The sequence below is a fragment of the Pieris napi genome, chromosome 1 (assembly GCF_905475465.1).
Source record: "Pieris napi chromosome 1, ilPieNapi1.2, whole genome shotgun sequence".
In the NCBI taxonomy this organism is placed as follows: Eukaryota; Metazoa; Arthropoda; class Insecta; order Lepidoptera; family Pieridae; genus Pieris; species Pieris napi.
Genome location: NC_062234.1, coordinates 11,275,564 through 11,297,461, shown reverse-complemented (window position 1 = coordinate 11,297,461; position 21,898 = coordinate 11,275,564). Strand labels below are relative to the sequence as shown.

The window sequence follows — 21,898 nt, the reverse complement described above, 5'->3', positions numbered from 1 at the left end:
GCGTGGTAATTTTTATCGTTTAACATTATTTGGTTGAAAACGTAGCACCCACACAATAAAAATATACTTTTTATCGCGTTGACAAATTAGTAACTACAAGCGATTATATTTAATTTAATAGTTTATATAAAAAATATCTAGTTCGAGATTCAAAAGCACAGACTGTCCAAAAGTTTGACTTGCTCAGCTGTCAATGAATGTAGCATTGACACCTTAGCAGTTTGCTCATAAGTCATAGCTGCCATGTGTGATGTGAGTTAGGATATCAATGTCAAAACATTCTTATTGCAGCAGCCAGCAAATAACAAGTATAAAATATTAATGATACTCTGATTACAAATTTGTTTAATTTGGAAAGTATTAATTGAAAATTATTTTAAAATTGCATGTAAATGCTCTGATTTTAGGAGAATTATATGAGTTTATTGGTTTACAAGTACAATCATGACAGAAAGGGATTACGCCCCTTTAAGCCCGGCCTGTGTCCGGGGTTTATGTGACAAAATATATGAAAAAAGGAAATTTGCTGGCGGCGAGATAGAAAAGCACGTATATTTTTAATCTATACATGAACCAATTTAGTTTTAATGTGATTAATTTTTTTTACTTATGTTTTAAGGATGGTGAAAGATTTTAGTGATACAAATAATACCAATCAAATTAAAAGGTTGATACGTGTACTTGGGCAAGATTTAATATCATCAACCAACCCTAATGTAAAAAACGGTGCTCTCATGGGCCTTTCATCAGTAGCTGTAGGATTAGGAAAAGTAAGTAATTATTATAAAACAACAGTAAAATAAAACATCTATTGTCCTCACATGTAATCTAAATATTATAATTTATGTTCATGATCATCTTCATCATGACTTCCAATGGGTACAATACAGTGTGTACTGAAGCTATGGTTTGGTAAGACACTGTAACAATATCATAGTGAATTTTTGGAAACTTTATCTCATTTTAAATAAATTATGATGATTTTAATAAATTCCATGTATATATTAATAAGACATCTTATATAAAACATGCTAATTTTCTATTTCAATAAAAAAGTTAGTGCTATGTAATTTTTACAGATTTTTTAGTATACTTAATTAAACCAATAATTCTTCTTATCCTAAGTATTCATGCTTCAGCATATTGCTACTAGTGTGCTTAGTATATACTAAAATAATTGGAAGCAATGACAACTCATATTTTAGACATATAATTGGGCAATCATTCAATTTCCTTTAAAGAAAATTTGAAACTAACAATTTAGAGTTTGTATTTGTTACATAATTTACGTTATAAGAGATGTAACACAAGTAAATATGGGATATTATTTTACTGGTTACATAATCTACTATGTTCATTAGAGTTATATATTAATAATTATAAATTTTAATTTATGTATAATAATTATATTGTTGTTTTTTTAATTAGGGTTGTGAGTCATATGTGGGAGAGTTGACACATCCAATTGTGGCATGTCTTGGTGAAAGTGAAGCTCGTGTTCGTTACTCGGCTGCTGAGGCTTTATACAATGTCTTGAAAATTATTAGAGCAGCTGCATTACCATATTTTACCCTAATATTTGATTCATTAGCTCGATTGGCAGCAGATCCTGAACCACAAGTGAAGCAAGGAGCTGAACTTTTGGACCGCCTTGTAAAGGTAACATTCATATTATTGTATTGTTCTACTGTACCTGCATTATTTTTAACTTCCATAAAGCTCTAACAGCGGCACTTGGTTTTCTATATAACTTTTATTTATGGCCAAATAGGTGATCTGTCACAAAGATCCGTCGAAGGTGGATCTGTAACATGATGCTTTCCTTCGCCATATGAACTAGCATTCATTATTGTGCATAACAAGAATTCAAATATATGACAGGCTGCATGGCTAGCCATTGGGCACTGCAGACTGCTCCTAAAGTACACGTATTATTCTTATAACTTATCATGTATATTTATTATATGCATATGTATTTTGCAATTTCTGTTTAGGATATAGTAACAGAGAGCGCCTCATTTGACCTCGCTGCTTTTGTACCACTAGTGCGCGAGAGAATGTACACTCGCAGTGCGAGCGCACGTCAGTTTGCGGTTTCGTGGATATGCGCTTTAGATGCTGCACCCGCCCTCGGTCTAAGGAAGTACCTGCCCGATCTATTGGATGGACTGTTTACTATACTTGACGACCCTAATCCAGAAATACGACGCATGTATGTGTAGCAGTATCAAGTGTGCACTTAAGGAATTCAGTTATAACATTATGATGTTCTTTTAGGTGCGAAGTACAGTTAAACGAGTTTCTACGCAGCATTAGGAAAGAGCATTCGCAAGTAGATTTTCAAGCCATGATCAATAGTCTAATTACCCATGCGCAGTCTTCAGAAGAATTACTACAGGTTAAACTAATTAATCATATTAATTTATATCCTCTCTCCATTCTCTGTTCTCCAGTTCTCCATTTAGATGTTGATGATGAAAAATGTATACTCTTTATCAGTTGTTGATGTAAGCTTGTACATTATTTATTTGGAATGCATAACTGTATATTATAAACAAAAAAATCTGTGCAATTGCACTTTTTAACTAAATTACTCTCGTCTTTTTCTGTCAAATTGGGTTGACGCTGTGATGAAAAGAGACAGGTGACTTTAGTTGCAAAGATGTTATTATATGAATAATTAAGGGATTATATAAACAATATAAAGTTATTACTTACTATGTAAAATTGACGATCGAGTAAGCAATATTATTGAAATATCCAAGTGAAATATAATAGTAATCGTCACGTTGTCTCGCAGCTGACAGCCATAACGTGGATGCGTGAGTTTGTAGAGCTGTCGGGAGCCCGAATGCTGCCCTTTGCTTCTGGCATCCTCACTGCCGTACTACCCCCACTCTCCTACGCAGACGACCCCAGAAAAAGTATCCTTTTATGATCACACAACAAAAACTTTGAAATGTTTACGCTATTTTGAATAATTATTTATGCAATAATAAAAACAAAAATAAATGTTCTTTCCAAAAAAGTGTAATTCCCGGACAGCGGTCTCCCGTATTTCAGTTTAAATAAATAATGTATTTATACTATCACTCCTTTCTATCGAAGGGTACCTACCCTTAAGCAGAGACCATGGATCTCCATTTGCTACGGTCCTGACATACCTCTCTCGCTTCATCCATGACATGAATTTCATGACATTCACCATGCATGCTCGTCGGTTATGGTTACTTTTAAGTTATCTCTTCTCTCGTACCTTCTGGATTTGGTCCAGGTAGTACATGGCCTACCCATCCCGATCTTAAATAAATAATATCCTTAATGTCATGGTGAAAGAAATTCGTGAAATAGCCGCAACAGTAAATTTGCAAATGCAGAGGCTCGTTGAGTCTGAGTCTGAGGCGACAAAAACAGACGTGAAGGAAGAGGATGTAGAGGGAAAATTGAATTTGGTGAGCGTGGTGGACGTTCTGACTCAGATGCTCCTTCACAACTCAGTGCACACTAAGATCGCGGCGCTTGACTGGATTCTTCACCTCTACGACAAAATGCCAGCCGAGGTGAGTCCACCCCGTCTGTGTTTATTCGTCTTGCCTCGAATCGGCGTCTCATCTTCTTTTTTGGGCAGATGAGCCGCGAAACAGAACGCGTGTTCAACCCGGCCTTGGGTGCTCTAACGGACAGCTCACATGAGGTGGTAAGGCGCGCCATTGCCCTATTGGCCGAGACCTGCACTTGCGACCCCACGGCGCCCCCAGTTACTGACGCATCCCAAACGCCCGCAAGTAAACTGATTTTTATTAATTACCGGCAGCTGCCCTGTCCGGTTGTCTTGCCATATAAATATTATAACCGTATCGTTATTGAAAATGGGGCTTAATGGTACAAAAGTGATAATTAAGTTTTATACGTATTTTTTTATGTCAAAACACAAATGAAATATATATTTACATATAATTTTTACTTAACTTATATAATTACAAAACATATTTTCGACAACGCTGGCATAATATATATGATATTCATGATATCAAAGACCAATAATTAAGAGCGCGCATTTAAAGCTAGCAAAATTCATGATTTCAACCGCGCGTTTCTCTCCAACTAGCTCTAGTGACTAGTGAAACAAACGTTTCTCTGAAGTTGGCGGGAGATAAGACGGACGATAGGTAAGTGTTTCGCGGAACAGAACAAATAACACGTAAAATATACAATATGTAATAAAATTGCTAGTAACAAGCTCTCGGCCAAGCAAATGTGCTGTAATTCAATTGTTTTTTGCCTCTATAATATTTGCCAAGATTGAATAAAAACGAAATTAGGCAAAAGTTAGAGAAATGAGTGTTTTTTTTGTATCGAGTAATTTATTTTGTATTGTGTTTTTAATTAGTGGTTATGGTTGACTACCATTGAAATTATAGTAAATGATCAATACAAAGACATATTTATTGTTTTTAATTCAAGCATCACATACTTAGATCAGATCGAATCTACGTCCTACGATGAGTGATTTTGGGTAGTGCCCGCTCTAAGGGGCGAAGTTACAGTTTGGCGGTATGTCAAACAAGCATTATTTGACAGCTTGAACTATCGTAACACAGATTACAATACTGTTGACTAATTTGCGGTGACATGTATCTATTTCAGGCAATCTTGAATCGAGCCCTTACTACCACAAGTTCCTGAAGGCGCTTCTGCGGTTGCTATCCACCGACGAAAGCCTGCTGGAGGAGAGAGGATCATTCATAATCCGACAACTCTGCGTGGTACTGCCAGCAGAGGCAGTACTAGCGGCGTTGGCGGGTGCACTAGCGGCGGAACGCGAGTTGCGTTTTGCTGCGCGTCTGGTGGACGTCTTGTCCGCCATTCTGCTCACGGCGCCAGAGTTGCACGCCACCCGACGCCGCCTGCGCTCTTTCGCTGACACTGTGAGTTACAATGCAAAATATAATTTAAAAGTTCATAGATCTTCTAAAGGTTGCCCTTATTGTGCGCTACGGGCTACTGTTACTCTATGTGAGCTATCATTAATTAGCCAGGACTTCACGCACAACGGACCAAATGGGCGTCTAAGTGCGGAAACGGAACACCACACTACATACATACATTCATACATACATACACATAAAACTTTATTTACATCACAATAACACAATTTTTTTTTAACATAAAACTGAATTATTTTATATAAATAACATGCAAGGGGTTACACAAATGATTTTATCGATACAGTATTGTTAAATGTTTCTTAAACGTGTATTTGCTCTGCGAGGTCTGCACTGTAGGCAGAGAATTGCACTATTTTTAATTCCACTAAAACTTTGTTATCAAAGTATTTGTCGAAAATTGGGTGAAAGAAGGAAGATTGGGAGGAAGAATTAAATACTATTCGACCTCTACTAATTATTTTAATGAGAGAAAAAAGAACTTGCTTGATGAACCAATTTCTTGACATGTCACATTATTCACATAGAAACTTGTCTATCCACAGATATTCTTTACTCCACTGAACTCTTTCATACTACAAAAACTTCAGAGATATTAATTGTTTCAGAGCACACACGCGCTCTTCCAGTCCCTGTATCGATGTTGGGCGCACTCGGGTGTTGCCTTAGTGGCGCTGTGTTTGCTCACACACAACTACCGACATTGCACACAGCTCATCGCCACCTTGTATCCTTGCCGATCTATTTTTATACCAATAGCAATGTCAATTAATTAATAGCAATGTTAAACATACCAGTTCTTAAGAAATTAATGGTAATAGAAAAATATATATCATAAAAGGAAATATTACCTATATTGTATCCTAATTTTTTTGCTGAAGCTAGGGAGATGTGGCGCAGCGTTATGTTAGAGCCTTGCGGTTCTCATCACTAGGATCATAATTAAGGAGCCCTGCATTTAGCACTTTCTCGTACAGTGAAGAAAACAACGTATAGAAATCGGCAAGCGGGTGAGTTTCAGAAACGAAGACAGCCCTAAGTCTGACTTCCAGTACGTCAGAATGTATAGAATTCTGAAGTCTCGTTTCTGAATCTCCTTATCACCTATTTTCCCTATCAACAAAATTTCACGAAATAGATAGAATTCTGAGGTCAAGACCAAGGGTTGCACCGCTGTTTTACCTTTAAATATTAATATCAAAACTCTAATGTCAACCTCAGAACCATGAAGCGGGTAGTTTTTGCCGATGTTTGATGTGAACAATGCGGGTAGTAGCAAAATTGTTGTTTACTGTTTTCCCCGTTCAAACTTAAAATTTCCTTAACAAACCTAACAGTGGAGACCTGGAGATAACCGTGGAGTTCCTCACTGAGATCGACAAACTCGTGCAGCTTATTGAATCTCCCATATTTGCATGTGAGTGACGTAAAATTAAGGTTTTTTTTAAACTATCAAAGGGACATAACTATTCTTCGATTTTGTAAAGTCGTAATTTATTTTTAAGCATAACTTTGTTTTTAATTATCAAAATTTTAATATTTGAAACTTTTAATAATTTCGTTCGTTACAATCTTTTAGTTAAGTAGTAATTAAATCGACAAGTCATTAAATGGAATGCTTTCTCTTACTAATGTAAAATAAAAACCTTTTACTCTAGATTTAATGTTTTCGATTGGTGTAATAAATACAATAATCTTAGAGAGAAATAGACAAAGTCTTCTTTAATATGTATCGATATTCTAAAGGGTGGAATGTTCATTCTTTTAAAATTAATTATTTTTAACTAAATTTGTAAGATTTACGGCTGGAGCTGCTGAGCGGTGAGCAAAGTACAGAGCTTCGGGGAGCGTTGTACGGGCTGCTAATGATACTTCCCCAAACTACCGCCTTCCACGCGTTGCGGCATCGTCTTCAGGCGGCGCCACCTCCGCTACCAGCTTTACTACCGTCATCCACGCAACACGCTGTACCCGTGATTGACTTCGAAGAGTTGCTAGCTCACTTTCAACGTGTACAGGCCGCACACCGCGCCTATCGCTTAGCCGATCGCCGCTATCTTTAGACTAAGAGGACTACCATCATATTGGATATGTCATACCAAAGGTACAAGGCTGTTTGTGATCTCCACAGAATATAACACGTGGTTTTACGTGAGGCATAGAGCGCAGAATGAAATGAAAGTGCCTTCAAATTTATATGAAAACTTATGTTGTCTATGCATACAAGTTAATACAATAAACGTAAGTAATGAAATTCGTAGATTACTGAAAAGGAATAGGATTTGATACTAGCTAAATATTTCCCATTATCATTTTATTATATATCCCATTTACCAATGGCTAAGCTTACTTATGTGTTTACGTAAAACGATATTTTAATTTGCCTTTCATTATTCTACAGCACAATCTAAAGTTATCCAAATTTTTGTCTTCTATGATTGTCATGTCAGCTATTACTTTTATATCAGAATGGGATTTTAATTATTAATACTTTAGTCCACTTTTTTGCAATGAGTTCAGAAATTGAAAAGTGAAATATGAAATTCGAAAAGAATATTTTTCTTACTGTTCATCTGTGATAAAATTTCAAGTGTTGGTATGTGGTAAATAAATCCAGGCAGCAATACAAGACTTATTAAATCTCAACAGAAAATGCTATTCTATTGGAAATTATTTTTTGTATTCTATGACATAACTTGTCTCAATACACTATGTACTAGTTAATAGTTTTATTTATATTTACACTTTTACTAATCAAAATGTAATTAAGCATAGATAAAATAAAACCAATATTACATTCCACATTTTGTTTTATTTAAATATAATTTATATAATAGCGAGGTGTGTATGTTCTAGTTCGTATTTAGCTGACAAACTAAAGAAATTGTTACACATGTAAGAGATTACTACTACCCCAATACTATCATCACAGTTTTGATTTTAAATTCTTAAAAAAAAATGAATTTAATATAGGAAGTTGTGTAAAAATTAAATTTCAAAATACTATATAATACTTCTGTATTTAAAACATGTAAATACAAATATTAATTATCCTACCTACATATTTATTACAATTTGGAATAAGTTTCAACTTCTAAAGCTTTAAGTTTTTAGGCTTCTCTAATATTTATAGTGAGTCTTTATATCCCATCAAGCAATTAAAAATTGCTTAATGGTTGAATAATAAATTTACTTTAAATTACGCGCGCGTTGCATCACCGAATTTATCATAATCCAATTTACAAGTAAAAGAAAAATGTCCTCGCGAAAATCTTTTTTGTGCCATGAATGCCAGAGTATAATGGGTCGTACCGGGTGATATGTAAGAGTAAACTGAATACCACTAGGATAAAACACACGAGGTCCTTGCGGGGGGAACGGGGGGCGAAGGGCGGTAGATGGCAGTGTGCGCGGGCGAATCCAGCGAGCTGAGCGCCTCCTCCGAGCTCGAGTACGAGTGGAGGTCGGACGGTGGCCGCTAGCTGCGCAACTCGCGCGTCAGCCGCAGCAGGTCCGCCAGCAGCATCGAGTTGGTCGCTAGACCCGCGGCTACGTCATCTCCGCACGCTGACAACGCGCGCACGCCCGCTCCGGACGCTCCTACCACGCCAGCTACACTCGTCCCCCGCGAACCCTCCACGACGCCCGATGTCCGACTTGTCGGTTCCGCTTTTGTCGAGTTCAACTGAAATACAAATTAGTTCATAAATAGAAGAGAGCATAATATTTGTACTTTAAGTATTTGGTATATATATACTTATTACGTATTTAATCAGCAATATATTAAAATTTTCCACTGTAAACAAACCTGCTGTATGCGGGCGCGCATCTTGATCTCGGCGTCCTGCAGACGGGCGGTTAGCGCCAGCAATTTAAGGTCTGCGCTGGCCACGTCCTTGTCGAGTATCTGCGTCTGCAAATACACGGTCTGCGCCACTTTATACCAGTCGGCGATGGCCATCGCTCGTGCGCGGGCCAATGGTGCAGCTCGTTGCAGCAGGGCGCGCGCCCGACGCCCCGTCTCCGCCACCGTGATCCGCTCCAACACGTGAAACTGCTCATCGTTGTACGTCAGGGAGCGCGTGGCCCTGTCGCGCACTAAATGCTGCCACGAGTCTCGCAGTCGCAACACCAAAGACGCCGCGCGCTCCGCTAGTCGCAGGCGCGCCGGGCAGGCCGCGTGCGTCAGCGCCTCGTCCCACTCGGCACGCAAGGCCCCGCCCGCGTGTCGGGTCCGCAGTCCCGCCGCCCCAGCGCGCAAAGATTCCGCTTCCGCCGCAAGCAGCGACGCGCTGCCCGCCCACTGCTCTGCCTATCGAAACCGTAGTACTATATAATAAGCTTTTAGAACTGTATAATAAGGCGGTTCTAGAGCGCATACCTCGTGACTCGTGAGAGGTGCGGCGTGGCGCAGGGCGGCGGCGGCGAGGTCGAGGGCGCGCGCCGCGTCGTGTAAGCGCTGAGCATTGGAGGCGAGAGCGGTGGCTCGCGAGGCGGTGTCTCTCAGGCGGGCGGTGAGCAGTGAACCCCATCGCGCAACGCACATGGCACACAATTGGGACGCCCGACAAAGCTCTTCCACACGCCGCTTTATAACGTGGCCCACACTACACGCCGTCTGAGCAGAACAAATTTGTGAAAAATTTATTTTAACATTGCAGTTTATATCCTAAAAAAATACATTTGTTTACAGTTAAAAACTTATTACCTTGGCTTGTGTGGCATCATTCTCAACAGAAATAATTGTTGGGAAAGCAGGAAATTTAGGAGCTTCGGGCTCCTGGGGCATATTAACATAGTTGTCATTCTTGTTGAAAAGCATCAGGGGATCATTATCTGTTGTATCCGGGTAACTTTTGCCTAATTAAAAACAAAAAGATTAAAGCACTAAAGTTTTAAGAAAAGGCTACCAATGATCAGTATCAATATGAACAAACCAGGTGTATTTTCATCAATTTCATTAAGAATTAATTTCTCCTGATAAAGCAATATTTGTGTCTCTGCTACAACAGATGTCTGCTCACAGATGTAGGTCTGGAGATGTTCAAACTTCTCTTCTGGTTTTAAAAAGACCTGCAAACATATTATAGTTTTAATTATAATCTCAGAGGCACTGTCTCTAGCATCCTTAACAATATCCTACTTGAGGAATCATCTCCTTTTCCTCTTTTTAAAATTTTATAAATCTTATGTGAATCAATTTGATAAAATATTTAATAAGATTTGAAAAAATTATAGAGTATATTGCACTTTCTGTCCATGTTTTGAAAAAAATTCTCTATTGACAAATGAATTACAATACATAAAAATATGAAAAATTGCATATGAAACTAACCTTAATAACACAGGCCTTGTTTACATGAAATATGTGCACAGGCTTTGTTGATGTAACAGTCTGAACTTCAGAGAAGAATCTTTCAAAGGTCCAAATTCTATGTGGGTCTACCTCAAGCAAGCCAGCCAAGAGAGGTGTTACCAGCTTTTTAAGCCCTGTGCTTAGCTGACAGTGAGGTGGTAATTCCCGAGACCATTCTATAGGCCCATTGTCTGTTGTTTGTGTACCCTACAGGATTCAAATAATATTTATTGTGTATATGTAATACAGATTATATAATAAGAAGTAATATTGGAAACAAAAAAGGGTCATCTTATATTCTCTAGAATGAACAATAATACTATTGTAGACTTTGATTTCATTGTTGAATTAAGATTCAAATTGAAAAACAGTAGGTATATTGATATTAGGATATATGTACAACCATACTAACTCTCCAGCTATATTGAGTTACTGTTTCTAGAATGTAGTGGTAATAATTAAGTAGGTATTTTAAAAATTACTAACACATATAACACCAGATGCTTTCTTTGTTGTAATAAAGAACATGGTCTCTTTATTCCTCCTTCCACCAAATGGCCTAAATGGCAACTGGCCTGTAGCAACATGATACAATGTGACTCCAATAGACCACAGGTCAACAGTAGCACCAAAACTTTTTCCTACTGGCTTTCTTAAAACAGCCCTTTCATACATGTCTGGGTGCAAGTATTCCTCTGTACCATAAAGTGATACAAACTGTTCCTCCTCTTGTAACTCTCTAGCTGCTCCAAAGTCTGTAAGCTTATAAGTAGTACTGCCATCCTCATTTATAAACTTCATTATATTACCAGGTTTTAAATCCCTATGCACTAAGTTGTTATCCCGTAAATGTTTCATTCCAGCAGTCAAGTGTTCCAAAACCAAGAGAAATTCTTGTTCTTGTAGTCCATAAGTATTTTCAGGGTCATCAAGAATATTAAACAAGCTACCACCTGTGCACAATTCCATTACTATAACTTTTCCCCTACCCTCCTGTTCTTCTTCAATAGCAAGTAGCTTTACAATATTTTCATGTTTAACTTTTTTTAGTACTTCAAATTCTCGCAACTGCACATCAGGAGGTCTCATGTGACTTAACTGATTAAATGTTTTGACTGCCACCGGTTCGCCGTTATTCTTATTGACACCTTGAAACACTGCACCAGTTGCACCCTTGCCTAGTACACTTGTGGTACACCAAACATAATTTTCCGAACCTCTGAGGAACGACATCGTGTGTTTTTAAGATGTATATTGTGTTGTGGAGACGTGTGTACTCCGATTCAGGAATTAATGTTTATATGTAACCTTCCTTAATTTGATAAAAGTAACATTTCGCAATTTTATACTTTAAAAACAAAAATAAAACATCTAATAAATTTAATTTTCAATTCAACTAGTAATCAATGTACTGAATTGATCTTGTGCTTATAAAATATTATATGCCCTTATATATAGTATAATTCTAACTTTCTTTAACAAGTTAGAAAAAATGTGTACAAATTGTACAATCAATTATTATTAACATAAAAATAATTATTATAAAATATTTATAAATATCATGCTGTCATGACATTGACAGTTTAGAGTAACTCAATTTCATGATAATTTATTTCACTTTTGAGTATTTTGGTGACTCTTTTATACTAGTAGAAGTATCGACATGTAAATTTGCATGTATATTGTATATATTTTTTTTTTATTAAATACGGGGGAACCTTAAGTTGGCGGGGGGAAATTAATTTTTTGCACTTATCCTCCTGGTACTAATAGATGATGATGATGATGATTTTGTTGTTGTTGCTGTTATTGTTGTGTTGTCTCTTTGAATCGAATTCAAATAGGCCGCGCATAATTTATGAGAACTATGCGCATTGATACTGCGCATGCGCAATAACATTTAATTAAGATTTATAAAAAAAGTTAATTATTATTAAATTACAGGATAATGAAAGCCGAACAGTTGTTTATTTTGAACGAACAGTTATTGAATAGTTCTAAACTATTAGAAAAACAAAAAAATATCAAAATATCTATAGTTCGTGCCAAATTGAGGGTCAATTTTTTAATAATTAAAAAAAAAAAATAAGAACGAACAAAAAATTTTTTTGATAGAACAATGAAGAACAGTTAACGAACAGTTGATAGAGCCAAAAAAAAGTGCAAAAAATTAATTTCCCCCCGCCAACTTAAGGTTCCCTAAATACGGTATATAAATAAAAGTAAATGAAAAAAAAAAACAAAATAAGAAGTAAATTCATCAATATATTTTTGCTCTATAGTTTTTCATTTCGAGTCTTACTAGTCTGTGAATTGCTATAATATAAGTATTATAATTTGGCCTAAAGGTCTAGATACCAGTCCATAAACTCCAAAAAATAAGTATTATAATTGGCTAATGCACAAACCGTGCCAGAGCCATAAAGGAAAAAAAAAGTATTATGATAAACCGAATAAAAGTACTGGGTTGGGTTTAGAATTACGTCGCATGATTGTTGCTGATTATTATTGATGCTGATTATGCAGGAGTATCGGGGGACCTTGATTGGAACACCTCCAAGTGATTTTGTCTAAGTATTTAAAAATTTTTTTAATGTTTTGTGAAATGTATTGAAATTTGTAAACAATCCGCCATTGTCTACTTTTCTATTGGTTATAAGATATGTAACATTGACATTCTCGTTAAAAAATTGTTTTTTTAATTAATCGATTGTTTTTTAGCATGAAAAATCGATGATAATTTTGTGTTGATAGATTATAGGGTTCCGAAAATTTTGAAATTATCGATACCTACTCGTTTGACTTTCCTAATTAGTACTTGTATTTCATTGTTTGCAAGTTTCTCATTATTTAATTCGTACTAGAATAAAGTGTTTACTTCAATATCCAAAAAGTACCCAAAACCGAATCAGAGCACCACGTGGTCTCATCTGCCCTACTCCTAAAGTGTACATAAAAAATCGGAGGCGCGGAGGAAGAGTAGCCACCACCCGCTGTAACAAAGCACAGGCATGGCTGCATTTCCCGTAGCGCCGGAGCTGTCCAAAAAATCTACACCCCTCCTCCCCCCGCCCCCAATTCGTGCGACGTAATTCTAAATCGTTACCAATACTCAAGCCTTGGCTTAAAGGTCTAGGTACCAGGCCATAAACTCAAAAAAAAAAGTAGATATGTACTGACTATAGTGCTTTTCATGAAAGAAGTCCCGCGGTGATTTTTGGAACTAAATTTGACAGGTCGGCAATGTTGTCACTTGTCATTCGTCGATGTTTTTAAGTTTGTTTGTTGTGGTAGATTTTTGTGAATTTTTAACTAGCTTAGTGCATTTTAAAGATTGATTACAATGCCAAAAGTTGTAAAAAGTTCGGCTCGAGAAAAGATATTAAAGGTGAAAGAGTTATGTGAAGTGGAACATAAGAATCAAGGTGTTTTAATACCACTAAACAATGTTCGGAAGAGAATTGCCGCCATAACAGGTACTTTTTACAGTTGCCATTTAATAATTTTTTGCTGTATTGATGGGACTTTTATGATATAAATTCGTTTTTGTGACAAAATGGAATAAATACATAACGTGATGAAACTAGGTAACTGATATTAAAACATATATTACAAATCACATAAGCATTATAAACTTAAAGTTACTATTATTTTTAGTTGTTCATAATTTAATTGCAGGTGTGTCAGAGAAAACTGTAACAAGAATTACAAACGAAGGTATAACAGCGGCGTGTACTTCGAAAAAAATTGTAACCCAACAATTATGCAATAAAACTCTGAATAAAAAATTGTATTGCTTTTCTCTACCCTATTTTCTCATCTTTTCCCTGTAAGTAGGTAGAACACCGCTAATATAAGTAAATTAAAATATACTTTTTATATAACAGAAATATTGTTTCATCGAAGTATGCAGAAAATAATATTATTTGATAAATTACATCTGCTAAATGTAAATAAAATAGGTAAATTGTTTACTCATAAATGGCAACATTACGTCATGCGATTGCAGCGCCGCGTCTGGGGGACTTCTTTCATGAAAAGGACTATACTTAATCTGTGCTGAGTGCTCTATTTTGATCTTGCTGCTTGCATCAGAAATCACAACTCTAATTTCTATTTTCTTTAAACGACATTATTCAGATAATGTACTGATGCTTTTTTTTACGATATTATGATTAAGGAATTGTTTAAAAAGTAATATCCTGTATCCTGTTTTTTGTGAAATACTTATAAACCTTTTACAATACATCCTATTAAATCGACCAGGCTGGCCAGTTTATAATTTTAAAGTTTTGCTCTTATTTGAAATTATATCCTTTTAAAATACATCGACTTTAATGTAAGTATTATTAACTTATATTCTATTAATATTGTTAATGAAAACAACTACAACAACATATTAATTATATTATAGGGCCTCAAGAAGTTCTGTAGCAAGATATGATAGATCTAGAAGTAAATCCATAAGCCGTAGACATGACGATAGAGTAAACAGTAGAGATAGGTCAACTTCCAAATCGCGGAAATCCAAATATAGGTCCAAAAGTCGAGAGAAGAAAAGTAAACACAAGAAAAAGAAAAGGGATCGAGAAAGTAGTACTTCAAGTTCATCAAGTGATAGTGATAATGATGAACTAAAGTTACTGCAAAGGCTTCAAGCTGAAAGAATGCGAATAAAAGAAGAAAAACGAAAACAAAAAGAACTTATGAAAGCAAATGAAACTCCTGAAGAAAAGAGGTAAGCATATGAATGGTCACTGTTTCTTGCAATATAAAATTTGTATACACTTCTAAAGAACCCTGAGATTTTCCTTTTTTGTTAATTCTTAATGAAGTAGCTGGCAAGTGTTGTAGTGTAGATGGTATTTTTAAAACTAATAAATAAATAAAGATAGCATACATACCTAGAGCAATAGTGAAGTATAACTTGGGTTTCTTATTTCTGAAACAAAATCATTATATAAGTTCCAACTTATATAAATATACTCTGTGTTTACCAGGGCAAGACGCTTAAAAGAAAAACAAGAGAAAGAACGCAAGAGAAGGGAGAGAATGGGGTGGGACAACGAATATCAGTGTTATACTAATCAGGACAATCCCTTTGGTGACTCAGCTCTCACCAACACATTTGTCTGGAGTAAGAAACTGGCTAAAGAAGGTGTCAAAACAGTTTCCCGTGAAGAATTAGAAGCTTTTAACAGACAAAAACAATTAGAAAATAAAATAGAATTGGAAAAGGTATTTTGAAACAAACTTATATCTAAAAGTTACCAGAATTCACAATGATAGTCTGTGTCTAGGCTCTCATCAATTTTGGTAAATAATCTATCTCACAATTATTGAGTTAGCCTTGCACCACTTCTAGAATATAAAGTATACTATCTATAGTATACAATACATATAATATAAGATTTTGTATACAATATAATATAAGATAGTACAATTTTCCATAAAAACAACAAAAAGATTCATTTTTGTTTATATCCATTTAACATAAAAATAACTATATCCATTACATATACTAATAATATTGCCATCATGGTATTGTAGGTGTTTATTATTATTGTACTCGCTGAGCTTGTGTAAAGTGTATTTTGTAGTTAGTTTCCACATTAAAAAGTTCACTCAATGTTTTTGAGATTTTTAGCTATTAAACTGTTTTGAATTTGAACTTTGTGCAGGTAAAGCAGCGTCGACTAGAACGCGAAGCTGAACGTGTAGCACGTGAAGCAGAGACAGCTGCGGCCGCTCGTGCACGTGAGGCTGCCCAATTCGATAGTTGGGCGCGACAGGAAGACGCCTTCCATTTGCAACAGGCTCGTCTACGATCACAGATACGGATCCGTGACGGACGAGGTACGTAAATTGTACCGTAAATTGGTATTGTAAATTGCTTAAATGTGCTCTTTAGGAAAAAGATGACTTGCAATATATGCAATATAAATTTAATTAAGTTTATGTTACTAAATACTAGTAATCAACCTACAAAGGAGTGAATTTATTTATAGCCTTATATCAGAAATACATAATAAACACATAATAGTTATTTTTTTCTTAATCTAGGACAACCGATTCTGTGTGTCTACGGGTAAATGCCTCCCCCATTGTACTCCATTTTTCCTAGTTGTATACCAATCTCGTCCAGGTCTTAGCCATCCCAGCCATTTCAATCATTTAATTGGCCGATACTTTAAATGGCCTACCTCTTTTTCTTTTTTGGCCTCTTGGTTGCCATAGTGTTATAATTAAGTAAGTGACCATGTTTGGCAGCCGTATGTGAGAATTGAGGAACAAGAGAGAACTTTTCAACACTGTTGATGTGTTTTGTTTTGTCTTGATGTGCATGCTTGTTTTACTGTTTTTAATAACTTATTTTAGGGACCAATATCTCCATGCATTTTTAATACTTCTGTCGATTTCCGTTATTTTGAATCGTGGTTGAATATCAGTTGACCTAAATATAGATATTCTGATACTTAATTTATTATGTTCTTATCTATTTTTATAACTTTGGCAGTCCTAACATACACAAAGGAATGCAAGCCTCCTTCAAATTCTTCGACTTGTCTTGCATCATTACAATTATTTTCCAATATTTCCCTGTTTTCTATTTATTATACTATTCCAGGTCCTCTCCCTTTTTGAAGATATATTTTGAAACAGGGTTGTTGTTACAGCGAAGCCGATTGATCTGTTGGCTTGGTATGTAAGCTCGGAGCAGTGTGTAGACGCCCTAGAGATGCACGAGCCCTACACGTACCTCAACGGACTACAGGCTGCAGACCTAGAAGACCTTTTGGAAGACATCAAGGTGTACAAGGAGCTCGAGCAAGCGGAGTCCCTCAGTTATTGGGAGGATGTCGAGACCATCGTGGCAGCGGAGCTGGGCCAACTTCGAAGGCAAGCTGAACCGCGCGCTGCCCGTGATGGCGTACACACCGCCGTCGCAGGAGACGTGCAGCAGGTATGAAGGGCATTTGCTGTGTTGTTATAACTATTGATGTTTTACTTTATAATTATTACCTAGCACCTCTTTTGAGCAAAAAACGTAAACAATCACAAACTAATAACTAAAAAGTAATTATCAAAAAGAAATCGTAAAATTTATTTAAAGAATGGATGCTTGGCAGATATTTAAGGGCAAATCGGGTGCGCAGCTGGAAGCGCTACAGCAACAAATTGCCCAGAAGCTGTCGGCGCGTTGCACTGGTGTAGATGTTGGGTACTGGGAGACTTTACTTGCCCAGCTTAAAGGTAATTGGAGATGCTTAATTTAATAATTATTTTAGGATAACGTATTTCTTGCCATTTGCGCCTTTACTTTCAAATTTAATGTTATTCTCCTTATCAGCTTAATTATATAATAAAGTTATTTAAACATTAATATACCGCATATTCCCATTTATAACATTTAACCTAATTTTTTTTTATTAAAAACTTAAATTGTTGTCTGCTATGGTTATAGCTGTGTCGAAAGAAATCTGTCCTGGAGTTTCTGGTCGCTAAATTAAACTTTTTGGGTTACCCCTTACATGTTAAAATAAAGACAATCAAACAATTGTAAATTTTGGAATAAATAATATATACACGTGTGTAAATGACATGAGAACTTAAGAAGGTGGAGTGCTAAAGAGATCAATGCTACTTCCTCGCAATCGAGTAGCCCGCGGCAAACAAATCCCTGGATTCTTTGTATAGAAGAAGGCGCACGGGTCCGCCAAGCGTCCGCAAATATACAAAAAATAATGTAAATGCATAAATAGCAATTCGGTAGGAATATAACAAAGCAAAAGTAAATACATAATAGTATAAGACTGCAGAGTTAGTTGCGTAGAGATGTGGGTTCACTCTGCATCTTCTACCGCATTTACCATGGAGAGTGTTCAGAGGAGTTGTTCGGATTAATACCTGCAGCTGAGTTTCATCATCGGACGTTGAGGCAGAATACGAAATTCCACCCGTATCAACTCGACGTCCGCCGTTCCACAACTGAGCGTTATTCAAGGCTTTTGCCACGCACCAACACTTTGTGGAACCAGCTGCCCACTGAAGTATTTCCGAACCAATTCGACTTAGGGTCCTTTAAGTAAAGAGCGTACCACGGCAACGCATTTGCGAGGCCTCTGGCATTGAGAGTGTCCATGCGCGGCGGTATCACTTAACATCAGATGAGCCTCTTGCCCGTTTGCCCGCTATTCTATAAAAACGACTTGGCAAAAGTTCTCCATGGAGTTCCTGAAAATTTCCACCGAGTCATTTTTCATGTTATGTTATATTACTTCCGAACCTACTATAACAATAACAGTCGTTAGTAACATTAATCCTTATTTTATGAAAAATATATGTAAACTTAAATTTAGCTCACATGGCGCGAGCGCGTCTTCGCGACCGACACCAGCTCAATTTGCGTCGCAAGCTGCACATGCTCAAGACAGAGCAGGGTGTGCGTCCGTCCGACCAGGCCGTTGACACCAAGGAACCTGCGGAAGTGCAACCGGAAGTAAAGCACGAGGAGGAGCCTCGGCAAGAAAAGGCTGAGGCGCCTGATGGTGAGGCGGCTGAGCCTGAAGCAGAAGCAGAAGGTGACGACGCATGGGGAGTGCGCGAGTATCTTCGTGGGCGTTACTCTCCGCCACCATTAGATTCCGCCACGCTGGAGCCAGGCACGATGCTCACGGAACCTGTTGATGACGCCAACCGACTTGCATATTTACGCGCTGCGCTCACGACGCCAAAGGTATTATATAAAACCCATTTTTTTAAAAAGTTGTTACCTACCGAATAGTAATACGTTAAATTGTAAGCAGTGCTTTGAGGTTCACAATCTTTCGACAGTTCATAATCTCGCGAGATAGATTACAATCTAACGGTGTTTAAAATTTTACGGATTTTCTTTAAACATTGTCAAGTTTAATAATATTGTATATATTATATGAATAAGTAATATAATATGTAGTTTATGTCATATGCTAATTTTGCGTATGAATCCATAACTACTTGTTGTTTCTTATTTCTAAGCTGTTAATTGTCAAAAATATTGACTATACTCAGTAAAACGGTCGTTTTTCAGGCGGTAGTTGCGGAAAGTAGTGCAGCTGGTCCAGGTGCACTAGAAGCTGCGGCTCGACGTGCAATGGACGCGGCAGCTGGTGAAGACGCGGCGAGTGCTGGAGCGCAGTTCAGCGTGGAACAAGTGCTGCCCGACCAGCCCTATCTATGGGCGGATAAGTACCGTCCCCGTAAACCCCGCTACTTCAACAGGTCAGTCAAAATAAAACATCTTTTCTGTGTGATAACTTTTGTGCACGAATCTCAAACACGAATTTTTTTTTTAACTTATAGCCAGAAGTAAACATATTCCTTTTAGGGTGTATATTTTAATGTGTTGTATTTCAGAGTGCACACGGGCTTCGAGTGGAACAAGTACAACCAGACTCACTATGACATGGACAACCCGCCTCCCAAGATTGTGCAGGGCTACAAGTTTAACATTTTCTATCCTGACCTCATTGATAACAACTCTACACCCCAGTTCTCGTTGGTAAGATAAATTAATCTGTATGTATTTTATTATTGGCTTAAAAAACTAATAAGATTGCTTAAATTACCAAGGATTTGATAGTATTACAAACATAAACTACTGGATTTTCATGCAAACATAGCTTAATGTTTTTACAAAATTAGATGTCAGGAAAATCATTTAAATTGTAAGAAAATTATCATTGATCGACGCTATTTATAGAACAGGTTTTATATTGGGAATTATTGCAATTAAATTAAAATTGTAGGTGATACAACAAGTGTTAATGCTTAATATAGACAATAGACATATTTAATCAAAAGCCCTATTTATTTAAAATGATACATTATTATTTTGGGTACATTTAAACTCTCTCTTCAAACATAAAAAGTCTTAAGTAATCTCTAATAGCTGCTAGTGTGAACTAAATGACTAATTCATCTCATCCATCTGTTACCAGACATACAGGCCTACTATAAAATGTTAATATTAATTTTAAAACAACTCTTTATTTATCTTTAATAGAAACCATGTGCGGATAACCCAGAATTTGCTGTGCTGCGATTCCATGCAGGCCCCCCATACGAGGACATTGCCTTCAAGATTGTAAATAGAGAATGGGAGTACTCCTACAAGAGAGGCTTTCGTTGTCATTTTCACAACAATATTTTTCAGCTTTGGTTTCACTTCAAGCGATATAGATACAGACGTTAGATAATAAACATTTAAGTTAAGTTTTGTTTTATTTTGAGCCCTTGAATATATAAAATAGCATTGATAATAATAGACCAGATTGATTATGTCTTAAAGGTCCAAGTGTAGATATTTTTGCCAGGGATAATGGGGATGATAAAATATATTAGAAAACCTAGGATCCCAACTGCTAATCAACAATGAAATGTGCTTTCAACAGAGCAGCTTAGTTTAGAATAAAAATTCAATGAACTTTTCTCAACTCGATTTATTTACCTATGCACATAACTTTTCTTGTAAATTGTTACTATTATGTTGAATAAATACAGTTTTAATTTTATTAAAGAATTTGAAAGAAAATAATGAACCATAAGTTTATTCTTTCTTAGGTTCTGCTGTGGAGGCAACTTCTTCAACGGGATTTCCTCTAAAGTTTGGAAACTGTTCCCAAGGAGCACTTAGCTCAAATCTTCGGAATTCCTGAGCCAATTCTAAGGGTTCCACAACAACACGCTTTTGTTCATCATCATAACGCAGTTCTACATAACCACTTAGGGGGAAATCTTTTCTGAATGGATGGCCTTCAAATCCATAATCAGTTAGAATTCTTCTTAAATCTGGATGATTCGCAAAGAAAACTCCATACATATCCCAGATTTCCCTTTCGTACCAGTTTGCAGCTTTGAACACTTCACAAGCAGAATCTATAGGTGTCAGTTCATCCGTGTAGGTCTTTACCCGAATCCTAGCATTGTAACGCAGAGACAATAAATTGTAGATAATCTCAAATCGATTAACCCGACTGGGCACGTCCATCCCCGCTATGTCTACCAAGCTCGCAAATTGTGCACTGTGGTGGTCTTTTAAAAATTGAAGAACGGGAATGACTCCATCTGGAGGAATAAGTACTTCCAACTCATTACCGGATGTGATTTGAACTTTTTGTACGTACTTTGGTAAACAATCAGACACGTATTTCCCAAAATCGATCAGTTGAGACTTTTGAAGTGGATCTAATTTTGCAACAGTGGGACGAGATTCAATTTGCGGTGTTTGGTCAGATTTAAAGGCAATGCGCTGGGTCACTGGATAGTGTTGGTTACTAAGTATCGTCCGCCCAAGATTACGAGTAAAATCAATCGTTCGTTTGAATATAAGAGACATTTCGATGGCTTTCTTATTATTACGTAATTGCTCGTTTTCAAATTTCAATCACTTTCAACTACAACTGTGAGTACTGTCTATAAGGAAAATGTTATTGGCCATTACTCAAACTCAAGTCTCAAAGTACATTAGTGCCATTTTTAACCATTCGAAATGTTAGTTGACATTAGTCATTGTCAAATGTCAAGCCACAAATGTCTTTTCAATTAAAATATTCAA

At 36.6% G+C, this 21,898-nt stretch overlaps 4 protein-coding genes across 5 annotated transcripts; 2 read left to right on the top strand and 2 right to left on the bottom strand.

The window, feature by feature from the left end:
• Positions 1-295: 295 nt before the first annotated feature.
• On the top strand, positions 296-7,530 carry LOC125049897 (protein VAC14 homolog). 2 transcript variants are annotated; one of them, XM_047649422.1, is made up of 13 exons: positions 296-308; positions 408-545; positions 620-770; positions 1,429-1,659; positions 1,995-2,212; positions 2,278-2,398; positions 2,801-2,924; positions 3,337-3,560; positions 3,629-3,785; positions 4,648-4,928; positions 5,555-5,673; positions 6,284-6,363; positions 6,744-7,530. In XM_047649422.1, exons 2-13 carry the CDS (start codon positions 445-447, stop codon positions 7,007-7,009), a joined length of 2,073 nt encoding a protein of 690 aa, XP_047505378.1. In that variant the 5' UTR covers positions 296-308; positions 408-444; the 3' UTR covers positions 7,010-7,530. The 2 variants fall into 2 exon arrangements, with proteins under 2 accessions (XP_047505378.1, XP_047505370.1); XM_047649414.1 differs by having other exon boundaries at positions 302-545.
• A 208-nt stretch (positions 7,531-7,738) lies between these two features.
• LOC125049888 (serine/threonine-protein kinase TBK1) lies at positions 7,739-11,828 on the bottom strand. Its single transcript, XM_047649403.1, has 7 exons — positions 10,789-11,828; positions 10,282-10,509; positions 9,884-10,019; positions 9,655-9,806; positions 9,328-9,564; positions 8,755-9,258; positions 7,739-8,631 (listed from the first exon to the last, which is right to left on the bottom strand). Exons 1-7 carry the CDS (start codon positions 11,533-11,535, stop codon positions 8,425-8,427), a joined length of 2,211 nt encoding a protein of 736 aa, XP_047505359.1. The 5' UTR covers positions 11,536-11,828; the 3' UTR covers positions 7,739-8,424.
• Positions 11,829-14,393: 2,565 nt separating this feature from the next.
• On the top strand, positions 14,394-20,556 carry LOC125063025 (cactin). The gene is made up of 10 exons (XM_047669236.1): positions 14,394-14,641; positions 14,717-15,040; positions 15,303-15,540; positions 15,984-16,158; positions 16,980-17,266; positions 17,433-17,556; positions 18,663-19,039; positions 19,373-19,563; positions 19,699-19,843; positions 20,348-20,556. Coding segments are annotated over exons 1-10 (2,052 nt in total). The 5' UTR covers positions 14,394-14,639; the 3' UTR covers positions 20,537-20,556.
• Positions 20,557-20,765: 209 nt separating this feature from the next.
• Positions 20,766-21,799, bottom strand: LOC125063034 (NADH dehydrogenase [ubiquinone] iron-sulfur protein 3, mitochondrial). The gene has a single exon (XM_047669248.1). The coding sequence runs from the start codon at positions 21,677-21,679 to the stop codon at positions 20,891-20,893; it is 789 nt and encodes a 262-aa protein (XP_047525204.1). The 5' UTR covers positions 21,680-21,799; the 3' UTR covers positions 20,766-20,890.
• Between the last annotated feature and the right edge of the window lie 99 nt (positions 21,800-21,898).

Bases quoted from the DNA above. Each gene is read 5' to 3' on its own strand.
- LOC125049897 (XM_047649422.1), top strand. From the start codon at position 445: ATGACAGAAAGGGATTACGCCCCTTTAAGCCCGGCCTGTGTCCGGGGT. The intron at 2,213-2,277 runs GTATGTGTAGCA...ATGTTCTTTTAG, and splicing joins AATCCAGAAATACGACGCAT to GTGCGAAGTACAGTTAAACG. The intron at 2,925-3,336 runs GTATCCTTTTAT...TCATGGTGAAAG, and splicing joins CGCAGACGACCCCAGAAAAA to AAATTCGTGAAATAGCCGCA.
- LOC125063034 (XM_047669248.1), bottom strand. From the start codon at position 21,679: ATGTCTCTTATATTCAAACGAACGATTGATTTTACTCGTAATCTTGGG.
- LOC125049888 (XM_047649403.1), bottom strand. From the start codon at position 11,535: ATGTCGTTCCTCAGAGGTTCGGAAAATTATGTTTGGTGTACCACAAGT. The intron at 10,510-10,788 runs GTTAGTAATTTT...TGAATCCTGTAG, and splicing joins AAGCATCTGGTGTTATATGT to GGTACACAAACAACAGACAA. The intron at 9,807-9,883 runs GTTTGTTCATAT...GTTTTTAATTAG, and splicing joins AATTGATGAAAATACACCTG to GCAAAAGTTACCCGGATACA.
- LOC125063025 (XM_047669236.1), top strand. The intron at 19,040-19,372 runs GTATTATATAAA...GTCGTTTTTCAG, and splicing joins CTGCGCTCACGACGCCAAAG to GCGGTAGTTGCGGAAAGTAG. The intron at 19,844-20,347 runs GTAAGATAAATT...TATCTTTAATAG, and splicing joins CTACACCCCAGTTCTCGTTG to AAACCATGTGCGGATAACCC.